The sequence below is a fragment of the Bidens hawaiensis genome, unplaced genomic scaffold (genome assembly GCF_021521415.1).
Source record: "Bidens hawaiensis isolate Kalapana, Puna unplaced genomic scaffold, B.hawaiensis_p1.1 tig00049652_1, whole genome shotgun sequence".
Taxonomy (NCBI): Eukaryota; Viridiplantae; Streptophyta; class Magnoliopsida; order Asterales; family Asteraceae; genus Bidens; species Bidens hawaiensis.
In genome coordinates, this window is record NW_027506116.1 from 13,538 (window position 1) to 27,431 (window position 13,894).

The 13,894-nt window shown below is 34.5% G+C and overlaps 1 protein-coding gene across 1 annotated transcript; it reads left to right on the forward strand.

The window, feature by feature from the left end:
- Positions 1–472: 472 nt before the first annotated feature.
- LOC143616757 (putative 3-deoxy-D-manno-octulosonic acid transferase, mitochondrial) lies at positions 473–6,733 on the forward strand. Its single transcript, XM_077089499.1, has 12 exons — positions 473–1,400; positions 2,196–2,289; positions 2,764–2,806; positions 3,074–3,196; positions 3,296–3,415; positions 3,492–3,570; positions 3,674–3,778; positions 3,903–4,000; positions 5,086–5,176; positions 5,273–5,392; positions 5,488–5,558; positions 6,220–6,733. Exons 1-12 carry the CDS (start codon positions 1,199–1,201, stop codon positions 6,397–6,399), a joined length of 1,326 nt encoding a protein of 441 aa, XP_076945614.1. The 5' UTR covers positions 473–1,198; the 3' UTR covers positions 6,400–6,733.
- The last annotated feature ends 7,161 nt before the right edge of the window (positions 6,734–13,894 follow it).

Genomic DNA, 13,894 nt, shown 5'->3' on the forward strand with positions numbered 1-13,894 from the left:
GTTAAAATACTAGATTTATCCTATTTATTCCTTTGATTTCGTTTATCTATTATCTATTAAGTTTAAAGAACACAAGCATTTTCTTATATAAAGACAAAAACTCGTTTAACTATCGTGTTTATTTATTTGTTCAATTAAACTAACAAACACTAACAAAAAAATGAGTAAATAAAAGGAAAAAAAACAAATATTATGTGATACTTACTCCATAGCAGATGACCAAATCAACGAGTGGGATCATGCATCTAAACTCAGACTTATAGATACCGATTGTCGGGTTGAGCCCTTTTGAGCAGTCTTCAAATTGGGTGCATGGTTATGATGATTACATGTTGAACAGGTGGACCGTTACTGCAACGGGACTATATCTTTTTGACTATAAAAGTTTTAACCCTAATCAGTTCAACTTTGTGAAAAAAACTACTTGTATGGTTTTCAAAAGTTTTTCCTACTCTTTTTAGGGGTGCAAACGAATTGAGCCCCTCGCGAGCTACTCTGGGCCAAATCAATAAAAAAAACTCGAAACGAGTCGAGTTTTTTCAAGCCCGAGCCTCAAATGAAACTCATTTAGTTATCAAGCCTCGTGTATTGTTAAGTTCATCTCATTTAGACTTTTGTATATTAGTTACATTCCACACAGCAAAGCTAAAGCTAAGATTTTGCTTAATTAAGGTACTAGACGAGCTCAGGCCAAACATAAATCTGTTCAAGAATTTTCTTAAAATGCGTAAAATAAATTAAAACCATTATAAATAAATAAATAAGTCATAATAAACTAGCTAAACTCAAATTTAATAAAATGACACTAACCAAACTCAAACGTCCTAAAGAATTTGGTCTAATGGTAAGACACCTACCCTCCCTAAGTTGAAACGTAAGTTCGATTTCTACTTGTGTCAGTTCGAAAGATATTTGGGTAAAGTGACGAGTCAGAGCTTTCATCCCGGGTTCAAACCCAACGCAGAGCGAGAGTTTATGAATTTCATCCGGTTTTCGTGCATTGGGACGTTACAGTGTCATAGTGATGAAGAAGTCGACCTATGAAATGATCCCGAAAGGACAAATAGAACCCGATAAAAAAAAGTAGTAAATAAAAAAGAAACGAGCACCTGCTAGACTCCGGTAGTTAACTAACAGAAATCTCAAATTAGAGTTTTTGGTTCTTGTTGAGTCGTGGAACTGAAAACAGAATTCGAAAATGGTCGCAAGTAAACGAGGCGAAGCGGTTTACAGGATCTACAGAGCAGTGACGTATGCCCTAACACCGCTGATTAACCTTCATCTCCGGTGGCGCAAGTTCCGCGGCATCGAGCATCCTCTCCGGTGGCCGGAGCGGCTTGGTCAACCGTCTCTCCGGCGTCCTAATGGTTCACTCATCTGGTTCCACGCTGTTTCATTAGGTTCTACCACTTATTATTATTATTATTATTATTATTATTATTATTATTACTACTACTACTATTACTTACTTGCTTGATATTATTATATTTGATCATTTTTAAGTGTAATTAGAGATGTAAACGAACCGAATGTGTTCGGCTAAATGTTTTTGAATTGTTTGTTTATGTTTGATCGTTTAATAAGTGAACGGAGATAAACAAGGAGTTACGTTTGATTAACTATATGAACGAGCACGAGCAGAGGCAATGCTCGTTCAATTGTGATTGTGAACGTTTGCTAATGTGTTCGTTTGCATTTGTTAATGTTTGTTCATTAAAGGTTTTTACTTTTTAATACCTTTTAGGTCTAATTCAATAGGAATTTGAATTATCGAAGTTCGTTATAGTGTAATTAGGGCTGTAAACGAACCGAACGTTCATCTGTGTTTGTGAACGTTCTTTAATGTTTATTTGTTCGTTAAAGATATTTAATACTTGTTAATGAATTTTCTGATCTTATCAAATAGATTTAAGCGAAATTATTAACACTAAAATTAACGTATGAATATGAATGTTAGAGAAATCACCAACACAAACTTGGTAGCCAGACCGAACCGTTGACATTGACCATTTTCGGTAGCCAGATTAAATAAAATATTGTGAGTGTTCATATGTGTTTGTGTTCGTTAACCGTTTGCTTTTTTGATAAAAGCTTAACGGAAGAACAAGGCCTTGTTTAGTTTGGTTGTGTTTGCTTGTAGCCCTAAGTGTAATGATGTTCATGAGTTTACTTACGACTGTGAAAATGGTTAACAGGTGAAGGAATGTGTGTGGTTCCGGTGATTAAGCGGTGTGTTGAACGGAGACCTGATGTGACTGTACTGATGACTACAACTACAGCATCTGCATTGTAAGAATCGATTATGTTTTACTTTGTACTTGTTGTATTAGTTTAATTATTTGAAAATTTGAAGAATATGAAGTAGATGATAGATTATTTTGGTATTCAATCACGGAGGTTTTACACACTCTTACGGTATACTGTATTATCATAGGGCTGTAAACAAATCGAATGTTCAGCAAACTGTTCGTTCAGAAGTTTGTTTATGTTCGTTCGTTTAATAAATGAACGAACATGAACAAGGAATGTTGTTCAATCAACTAAATGAAAGAACACGAACACAGGCCATGTTCGTTCAGCTGTGTTCGTGAACGTGAACATTTGATAATGTGTTCATTTATATCCATACACATTGGTTAGTGTTTGTTCATTAAAGGTTTTTAATACTTTTAAATGAACGAACATGAACAAGTTACCGCCATTTGATTTACTTGTTTCCTACCTGGTACATAAATGAATAATATGCTTTTATCACTAATACAGTGAAGTACTCAAGCCTTTGCTTCCCTGTGATGTCATATATCAGGTATATTCTCTTCTATCTTATAATACAATTTCCGTTTGCAACCTTTCTGTATGATATCAGCTTTATTCATTATTATTTAGCAGAAGCACCATTGTGCTCACTGCTCGCGCATATACCTTTTTCTTCTGTTTCATCCTAAGGAGTTCTTTGTGAACTACTTAAAAAGTTAGTTAGAGGTTGGTTATCTTGTTTTGTGGGGCCCATCAGTTAGGTTTTTTAGTTTGTATTTGTATATGTACACTTCACAGAGGAATAAAAACATGTCAGTTTGCTCCAGTTGATACACCTGCTGCTGTGAATGCATTTCTTGAATATTGGAAACCGTATGCTCTTGTGCTAGTAGAGAATGAACTATGGCCAAATCTTGTTCTTAGTGCCTCAGCAAAAGGCGTAAGTATTTATACTCTATGTTATTGTTCTTGACTTCTTGTTTTGTGGGCCCCATCAAAATTCTTATGTGTTTTATTTTGTTTTTATTTTAATATGCAGGTTATGGTAGCATTGATAAATGCTCGAATGTCAATAAAATCATTTAATAATTGGTTGAGACCAGTTGTTCGGCCACTTGCTTCATTGATGCTGTCCAAATTCTCATTAATACTTCCATTGGTACGACCTCTTCAATATGTTATTAAGTTTATATGTACTTTAGTTCTAGACCCTTTGTGTTTGTGTCCTGTTGCAGAGCAATATTCAGGCAATTCATTTTCAGCTACTGCAAGCTCCACCATTTATTATTAACTTCTGTGGTGACTTAAAACTTGGTATATCCTTACTCCTTAGACTTTATTGATTCAGTACTTGACCTATTCATCTTGCCATCTCTAATGATAATGACTGATCTTGATATTATGTTGACTTGCTAAGGTACCGAAGAGTTGGTCAACATGAAAAATATGGACGATTTAAAAGAAAATATTGCTGGTAGATGTGTTTGGATGGCTTCATCAATACATAGGGGTGAAGAAGAAGGTGATGTACATTAGCCTTAAAATGGGTAATTTTGATACAAGTCAAAACAAATTTAAGTTGTGTTGACCTGAAACACTTCTAGTCCAAAAATTTTACAAAATAATTTTATATTGGTTTTATACAGTAATGCTTGGTGTTCATAGAGCCTTGATGAAGAAGCACCCCAATATCCTTACAATCATTGTTCCTCGTCAGCCATATCTTGGACAGGAGATTGCTTTAGTATGAATCCGTTGCAAATTTTTCCATACTATATAATAATTAATATTTCTTGTTTAGTATTTTACTAATAAGATTATAAGTATACAGCACATAAATTATTAAACTGTAAAACTTAAGAACAGAAATATATGAGAGGTGGCAATATGGTTGAGTTAGGTTGGTTGAAATATATTAAAAGTTTGGGTTGAAAGTTGAAACATACCATTTTTAGTATGCGCTAAAACGGGTCGGGCTGTCAGAAAAACATTTAGTTTCTATTTTGAAATTAGTTTTAAATAGTTATTGCGCTAACTATGATTACAAAAACAATCTTGCTATATAACATTGCTAACCCAAATCTTTGTATGAAAATGATTTTAGATGTTTTATGCATTAAAGATGGACTTGGTCAAACTTTCAACTCGTTTGACCTGGACCTATTTGACCCATTCTGATTCTAGCTGAACTTTGGGACAAAATTATCACCTCTAAAGTATATACAATTTCAGGAACATATATACTTGTGAACGAACACGAACGGAACATGTTCATATTTATTTGTTTTACTTTAACTAACAAACAATTGAACACAAACAATTAAACGAATGGGGTATTCTTGTTTGTGTTTGGTTGCTAAAAAAATAAGCATGTTTGTTGCGTTCGTTTATTAACAATATAAACGAATGGTTTACGAACGTAAATGAAAAAACATAACTTAACATAGATGAACAATCATAACTGAGCTAAAACCATTCAAATGCATTGTGAAGAACAATGTGTTGGGCCTAAAAAGTGACTAAAACTAAACTAAGTTGTAATGGGCCAAAAAGGTTTTAATGAATATATTAACGAATGTATACGAACAAACTTAACAAACATTAACTAATGAACGAACGAGACATGTGTTCAAGTGTGTTTGTTAAATTAAATGAAAAAAAGCTTTTGTTCATGTTCGTTTGTTTAACATAAACGAACTTCACACCTAATGGTTCATGAACTGTTCATTTGAATGTTTGGTTCATTTACAAGCCTAGGAACAATTACAAAACACTAGATATGCTCGATAATTTCAAGATATCAATATAGTTTGTTGATGATGAGTGCAGGACTTGCAGAAAAAAGGGGTGAATGTGGCATTGAGATCCAATGGTGATTCACTCACATCTGAAACAAGCATTTACATCGTGGACACATTAGGTAGCAAATTCATTATTTCACTTTTTTTTTAATTATTTTTGTGTTTGATTTCAAAATAATACATGTATATATACATGTATATAAATGATTATGTAGGTGAACTGAGGCAATTTTATAGATTGACACCTATAGCCGTTATCGGAGGTTCCTTTTTGCCTGATTTTACTGGCCATAATATTTGTGAGGCGGCTGCCGCTGGCTGTGCTGTTTTGACTGGTAAGCATGTGCCATTTAATTTTTATTTCTTTTCTATTTATTGTTTCATTACTGTTTTGGAACTTATATGGGTTCTTTTGTCTGGCTGATGTTAGGTCAACATGTTGGTCACTTCTCAAATATGGTTACGGAAATGCAACGGTTAAATCCTTTATCGATGATGCAGGTTAGGATCGTACTTAAGCTTCTTATTTGTTTCTAATTAAGAATATTAGGGATGTAAATGAGTCGAGACTGAGCTCGCCTATGCTCGAGCTCTACTCATTTAACTTAAGAGACTAAGAGAGCTCGTTTCGAGCTCTGTTACTAAAAGCTCGAGCTCGGCTTTTTTTTATTAATTCTTAATTATTTACATTTAAGCTCCCTAAAAACAAGATTAAAGTATTAAACCAAAGTTTATATTTATATGCTGTTATTAGACTCAAATATCTGGTGTGTTAGTTGTAATTAGGGGGTGTAAACGAGTTGAGCTGTTTGCCAGCTACTCGATATTGGCTTGTTAAAAGCTCAAACTGATCTGAGCTTAAGCCAGAATTGGAGCTTGTTTGATAATGAGCTTAGCTACATTATTTTTGCTTGATTAAATCAGTTTTTTTATTGTATAAATTTAAGAATATTTGTATAATATAATATTATATGAACATATAGTTATAAATTTTAGTTATATTTATTTTTTTAACAATTTAAAATTTTTAACAATTTACATTATTATGTGATATAATGTTAGTTAAATAATAAACGAGTGAAGTTTGTAACCTTATTTGTGAGTAGAACCTGGTCTCTATATTTAATTTTTGTAATACAAGAAAATGGGTGAATCGTTACAGGTAAGTGGTGGTCTGGAACTAGAAGAAAATCTAGATAAACTTATTAGTAATCCTGAAATTCTGGAAGAAAGACGTTTGGCTGCAAAACAGGCATTTCATGGTCTGTCAAACGGGGTTGTTGAAAATGTTTGGACTCTGTTGCAACTTCATATTTTCAGAAATAAACCCGTTCAGTTATAACATTTGCATATAACTGATTTGGATTTGACTTTTCTAGGCATGGTCAAGCGTGCATGTGTTGGTATTTCATTTTACTTGTTAATGGGACGATTTGGGTTACATGTAATATTTTTGGGTCAAATTGATTGAAAGGAGCGGTGCTCGTGTTTTGGTTTAAAACCGTCCAAGCCGGTCATATGTTGGTTTTTTTTTTTAGTTTTTTCGGTTGGTTTTGGAATTTTTAAGCCATACCGAAGTAACCGAACAATTTAGTTTACAATTTATACTCGAAGCCTGTTGGAAACAACCAATGTTGACCGTAGGATTTTATGCTATGTAACTTAACTTAGTATATTTTACTCGGCCCTTTAGTTATTTTAACTTATACTATCTATACCATGGAGTTGAATATTTAAGTTTTAACAAATGGAAACTATTGATATTTTTTTGTTTAATCAGATTTTGGGCGTTATTTTATTAGAGTCTAGTAAACCCAAACCGTGAAACTAAACTATTAGTAAGAATTTGATTTGGTTTGGTTTTGAATTTTAATGGTTTAGTTTTGGATTAAAGTTGTCAATAACTGTTATTGATGGTTTGGTTCATGAATTAGCCCAAAAAAACCGTTTAAACCATTGTATCGTGAATGCATGTGATTTTTTACTAGTTGAATATCATTTCATGAGATTCCTTTTTTTTGAACGGTCAACTAAGTAACGCTGGGTACCCCGTACGCGGCCCCTATTGGCTAAAGGTAGCCCGAGCCGGCCACTAGTCCGGACGGACGGAGCCCCTAGCGGTCCACTTGTTAAGGGATTCACCGGATAAAACCTGACCCCCACGCCCGCCAAACGGCACGACAGCGAGGAGCCGGTAAAACCGGGTGAGATCAGGACTCGAACCATGGCAAGTCAGGGTCATCCCTCATATCTCTCATATAAGTTGGTGGTAGTGAGGTTTGATCCCCCTACCTCTCACTTGTAAAGTGAGTGTTCTACCATTGAGCCACAACCAACTTATATTTTCACGAGATTCCTAATTGCAAACTTTTGTTATATGTTTTATTATTAGTATATAAACATTATTTATTTTTAAAAAAATAGAAAAGAAATAACTTTTGTTCAGTTGTATATATCTATGTTGCTAGATTGGATATTTGTATGGTCTAGGCTAAGATTCTCCATCCTTTGGTAAAAGTTATATCCCTAGAGTAACTTTTATCCGTTAAGCGACGGCCCTTCCACTCGGCACCGTTGGATCACTAAGGTCGACTTTCGTCACTGCTCGACGGGTGAGTCTTGCAGTCAAGCTCCCTTCTGCCTTTGCACTCGAGGGCCAATCTCCGTCCGGCCCGAGGAAACCTTTGCACGCCTCCGTTACCTTTTGGGAGGCCTACGCCCCATAGAAACTGTCTACATGAGACTGTCCCTTGGCCCGAACGTCCTGACACAAGGTTAGAATTCTAGCTCTTCCAGAGTGGTATCTCACTGATGGCTCGGACCCCCCCGCAAGGAGGCCTTCTTCGCCTTCCACCTAAGCTGCGCAGGAAAGGCCCAAAGCCAATCCCAAGGAACAGTGAAGCTTCATAGGGTCTTTCTGTCCAGGTGCAGGTAGTCCGCATCTTCACAGACATGTCTATTTCACCGAGCCTCTCTCCGAGACAGTGCCCAAATCGTTACGCCTTTCGTGCGGGTCGGAACTTACCCGGGAATCCGCCGTTTCGGCTACCACAATAGTATATTCCATCGCGCCCCTTTCCTGGAAAGTAGTAACTACCTGAGCCACAGAAGATGCTTTTTGACCAATAGCTACATAAACGCATATTACATTTTGGCCTTGTTGATTTAGAATTGTATCTGTTGCTACTGTTGTTTTACCGGTCTGTCTATCCCCAATAATTAATTCTCGCTGACCACGTCCTATGGGAATCATTGAATCAATAGCAATAAGCCCTGTTTGAAGAGGCTCATATACAGAACGTCGAGAAATAATCCCCGGAGCGGGTGATTCAATTAACCTATATTCAGAAGATGAAATTTCACCTCTACCATCAATAGGTTTAGCCAGGGCGTTGATAACACGACCCAAATAGGCCTCACTCACCGGTATCTGAGCAATTCTTCCTGTTGCTTTTACAGAACTCCCTTCTTGTATCAGCAAACCATCACCCATTAAAACAACACCAACATTAGTTGATTCCAAATTAAGAGCAATACCTATTGTACCTTCTTGAAATTCTACTAATTCACCCGCCATTACTTCATCAAGACCATGAATACGAGCAATACCATCACCTACTTGAAGTACGGTACCGGTATTTACAATCTTTACTTCTCTATTATATTGCTCAATACGTTCACGGATAATATTACTAATTTCGTCAAAAGTATATCGAACAAGTTTTCTTTTTAAACCTTTTTCTTTTACTTTTTCTTATATCTAAGTTTATAGTGAAATATTTTGATAAATTATTTTTTAATATAATGAAGAACTTGATCATATTTTTGTGATTTTAACATGATATTTTCAGTTTAATTTCTACAAATTAGTGTTGTATAGGTAAGGAATATTTGTTTTCAAATTGATTAAACTGATCATAACCGAATCTGTTTAAAGTTTAAACTAAACTGAACAACATTCCTGGTTTTTGGTTCGATTATAAGCTGAAATCGAATTAGATAATAAGTTTTCAAGTTTAGCTTTCGGTTCTAGAACACTCATCTTGGGTTTAAAACAAGGACTCCAAATTACATGTATTGGGCTACGGATTTTCATATTTGATCCTATTAAGCATTTAGCTTGTATGGAAATTAGTATGTATAAAATTTTCATAAACAGGGAACCCGCGAAGGGGGGTGGAAACCCGGGCCATAAGGAAACTTCGCTCTTAGGGGGATGAGGGGGATGGGGTGGTCCGTTATGGCCGTTCCATCACGCGTGATGGGCCTTGGAACACCGCCGCCGGTCCCCCATCACTCGTGATGGGGGTCCGGCCATGATGGCCATCACGTGGTGAGCCCCGAGATTTTTTACCGTTGGCCGAATGATATACAGTTATTTATATATGTTTCCCATGATAATTTTATACCGTATTCGATGATTTATGATTCATTTTCGCTTAGAATTGATATATCACTAACTAAATGAAGTTTTGTAGGTCTCTGGTGCGATAAACAGTCAAAAAGAAGTTTAAACGAGTTAAAACGAAGAACCAGGACAAATGAGGGTTGAACCGGAATGAACCAGTAGAAGAACCGGACTAGAGGGACCTGGTCGCGTAATGCGACCAGGAGAAGGAACTTTGTCGCGTGACGCGACGGGGATATATTGTGTCGCCGCGTAACGCGGCCAAACTCATTTATCTCGTCGCGTGGCGCGACGAGCACCTTTTTCTGGAAGATTCTGACGTGTGGACGGGTTTTTAAAGCCTTAATCACTATTTAAACATCTTTAACTTAAAACCTAAGGGGAACCTGACACCAGCCGGATTAGAGAGTTTTTGGAGCCATCTTATGAGTCTTGTGGTGATTTTGAAGGCAAGAGAACATCCGGTGAAGAGCTAGACGTTTAAGATCGAAGAATACGGGTTTTATCGCCTTTAATCTTTCTTTCTTCATTATTTCACCATGTTTTCATTATTATTTGTTTTGTTTGATTTAGACTTTAAGATGCTAGGCTAGACTTCATGTCTACCTAGGTTTGATGAACATGTTTGACACTTGATTCTTGCTTTGGATAATTGTTTGATTATGGATTTCGTTATTTAATAGTAAAGACTTGGTTTTGTTTTCATGATGCGTATAAGTATTTATTATCTTGATTGATTATTAACTATTGCTTCACATAGATCTTTTATCTTTTGATTGTGTTCTTTAGATTTAGGGTTTATGTTTAAATCATTACTTGGCGTTTTGATTATTGTGATTAAATGGGCCCATTAGATCATAGAAGCTTGTTGATAGTTAGTTAGGGTTTTAAATGTTTTCCTAAATTCCAAAAGCTATAAGGTGAGGAGTTGTTCATGTGTCTTGGTCAATTGCATGCTAGGATAGTAGTGACAATATTCTTGCTTATTGTGTTGATCCATGTTCATGATGTCATGTTAGCTTATCAAGTTATCTAGAGTTTTGTATTTCGTAAGATTGATTGCTTTAGATACTATTAATTAACCCTAATTGATGACTTTACGGAAATCAATAATACTGATTGCTTAATAATCTAATAATTGTACTTTGGGATTTCATTTGATTCAGTCAAAGGTCCTTAGGGTTTGTTAGATGAATATGTTTAGAAATCAGTTTCCATAATCATGTTATTTGTCCATTGCTTGATGATTGTTGATACATGGGATTTTTACCTAGGTAGGTTCCTTATCTTATTGGTTTCGATCTTGTGTTTAATTGCTTGTTTTTCGTTTGCTTGTTTATTTACTTTCTTAGTTTAAAATTAGTTTAAAATCCCCCTTTAAACATTAATAATAAATATTCGTGTCATAAGTCGAGTCTAATTAGTTAATTAACGTAATTTTTAGAGTCCTGTGGGTTCGATATTCCGGACTTACTTAGCTTTAGTACAATTGACCGGTTCACTTGCCGGTGTTTTGTGTAGTTGAGTCTTAGGTCTAGTTTTTATTACTTGTTTAATTTAGATGATATTTAATTGACTGTTTTTAGCACATCACCGAACATCCCTTCACTTTTACCAATCTTCCTCTTCATCACACCACCATTCCCATTAAAATTCTATCATGAAAAGTGATGGGGTGAGATAGCACACCCCCATTAGATGCCGTAAGTGATGAGTTTTAAACTACCCCACCTCCTATAATATAGTGAATATCTAAATAATTATTATTCAAACTATAAGTAAGAATACAACATGTAAGTCCAAAAAAGAAAAAAAATATTATATATTACTAAAAGTTGAACAAATTGCCTGATCTTACATGTTGTAAGAAGTAGATATCTAGGCATTTATCTGCTGCAAGGTCATGTCACAAATCCTTAAGGTTGAATCTATATGCTTGATTTGTATCTATGCACACATTCCCTAAATACAATAAAACACTCAAATAAGTACGATTCTGCCTATTGGTCTATTTGTTAAGTTTTTGAAGGCCATTTATTAGGGACAAGGGGTTTTACTCAAAAAAACCCCTCAATATGCCATGTGACCTATAAAGGGTATATTGAGAGGTTTTTTAGTAAAACCCCAATAACTTTGTCTTATTATATTTTTAGGTTTTTTTTCTTTTTGTTTTTATGTTTTAGTTTTATGTTTTAATTTTGTTTTTTGTTTCCTTTTTTTATTGTTTTTATATAATAATTTTGTTTAAAAATATGTGTTTTATAGCAAAAAAATTTTAATAAGACAATAAACACGTATATACATCAAACCAAAACATTATTATATACAAAACATCGAGTTTAAACAAAATATATACAAACTATAAAAACGGCGTGTCACCCGTCCGCTTCTAACGCCCGACGTGCCCGCCTTGTGGTCAAAAGTAGATGGAGGTGGTACCTCGTACCTCTCACCATGCTGAGCGGCGCCGAGGTAACTGGTGGATGCTATTCGTGTAAAGCAGAAGCCGTACCTACGCCGATGTGTATAAGCCGATAATAATATAATTATTATTATAATAATAAGTAAATTAAATTATAATAATTATTATTATAACAGTTAAATAACAATAATAATATAAATTATATTATTATAATTATTAAATAATAAGATATAACAATAATACTAATAACAATAATAATAATAAATTATTACAATACTAACAATAGTATATAATAACAATAATAAAAATAAATAATAATAATAATAATAATAAACACATATGTACATGGCCTCTTTTAACATATGGAGGGTTAAAAGGGGGTCGTACAATACGGGGCATATTGGTTCAGTACCTATATGTCGCGTATTATACAATACGGGGCATATAGATTCAATTTGAATAAAAGAGGGGTTAAAAGGGGGTCTATATGGGGCATATAGATTCAATTTGAATAAAAGAGGGGTTAAAAGGGGGTCTATATGAGGCGTATAGTGCTATACGCCGCATATAGACCCCCTTTTAACCCCTCTTTTATTCAAATTGAACCTATATGCCTCGTATTGTATAATACGCGACATATAGGTACTGAACCAATATGGCCCGTATTGTACAATACGGGCCATATAGGCCGTATTATACAATACGAGGCGTATTATACGTTAATATAGGGCGTATTGCATAATACGTCTCATATAAAGTATAACATAAAAGACAAACACCCCTTAATATGGGGCGTATTGCACTATACGCCCTATATTAAGGGGTGTATGGGGTGTGCCTAGTACAACCAAGTTCCCTTTGTTTCTAGGGTCTATGTGTTGCCAAAAACATTTTTTTTTAAAATTAATTTTAGTGAAAAGTTTAAAATATGTAAATTAAAACTGTTTTCTCACACAAATTTTTTTATCGTGGTCAACGGTTAAAGTCATCTAACCGATAAATGGTTGCAATATATGAACTAACACCAAAGCTTTTTGAGTTTTGGTACCATATCACTATACCAGTATGTTCTTCAAACACAGAGAATGTTACTTCAACACGTAACAAATAAATATAACATTTTGTCCAATCTTGATGCTTTTCTCAAATAGATAAATGCCATTAAAGTGTGTCTTATTCTATTAAAGTTTTGTATTACCTTTTATACACTATGTTGCTCTTGTCATATACTTAGCAAGTTAGCATTGTCATAACAAAACATGAATTTAGATACCATATGTTAAATGCTTTCATAAAAATTGATTTAATGTGAGAGTTTTAATAGAAAATATGTCACTTTCCATGGTAAAAGGTTAAAAAAGATGGAAGTTAGAGAAGATGAAGCATGCTTTTTGGAAACTTTTCCTCTATTGCATGTGGGGAAATTTACGGACAATAATCATAACTTCCAACTACCCTTCTTTTACATACTCAAGTGATCTTTAATGACTCAAGGATTGATTTATTTAATAAGTTGATCCAAAGAGAATATTAATATGCTATCATGTTTTATAATTGTTTTCCAAAAGAAAAAACTTATAAGGCATCTCTAATAGTCAGCCTTGAGACGATTTTTTAGCTCAAGGAGGGAGAGAACGTGCAATTGATTTGAGGATAAAAAGAGGAAAAACATTCAAAAACGAATTGTGTGAATTGGGCAAAGCCTAGACAAGGGTGGGTATGGATGGCGTGAAGTCGTTTTTGAACCGTCGCATTGTGAATGCTCCGGATATTAAAGAGTATTAGTTTAGTGCAAATTGATTCAAACTTCTTGCATAGACACAAAGTTATCATTATACCTTTAGTTATTGTAATCAATGGCAATATATTACTGGATTTATTAAAAATATATTTTTAATTTCTAGAATTTTCTTATAGTTGAAATTGTAGATTGAAAATGAGTAGATTTACACATGCATTGTGATGATTGTTTATTATTTCTTATCAAGAATGTTTCTTCTTAGGAAA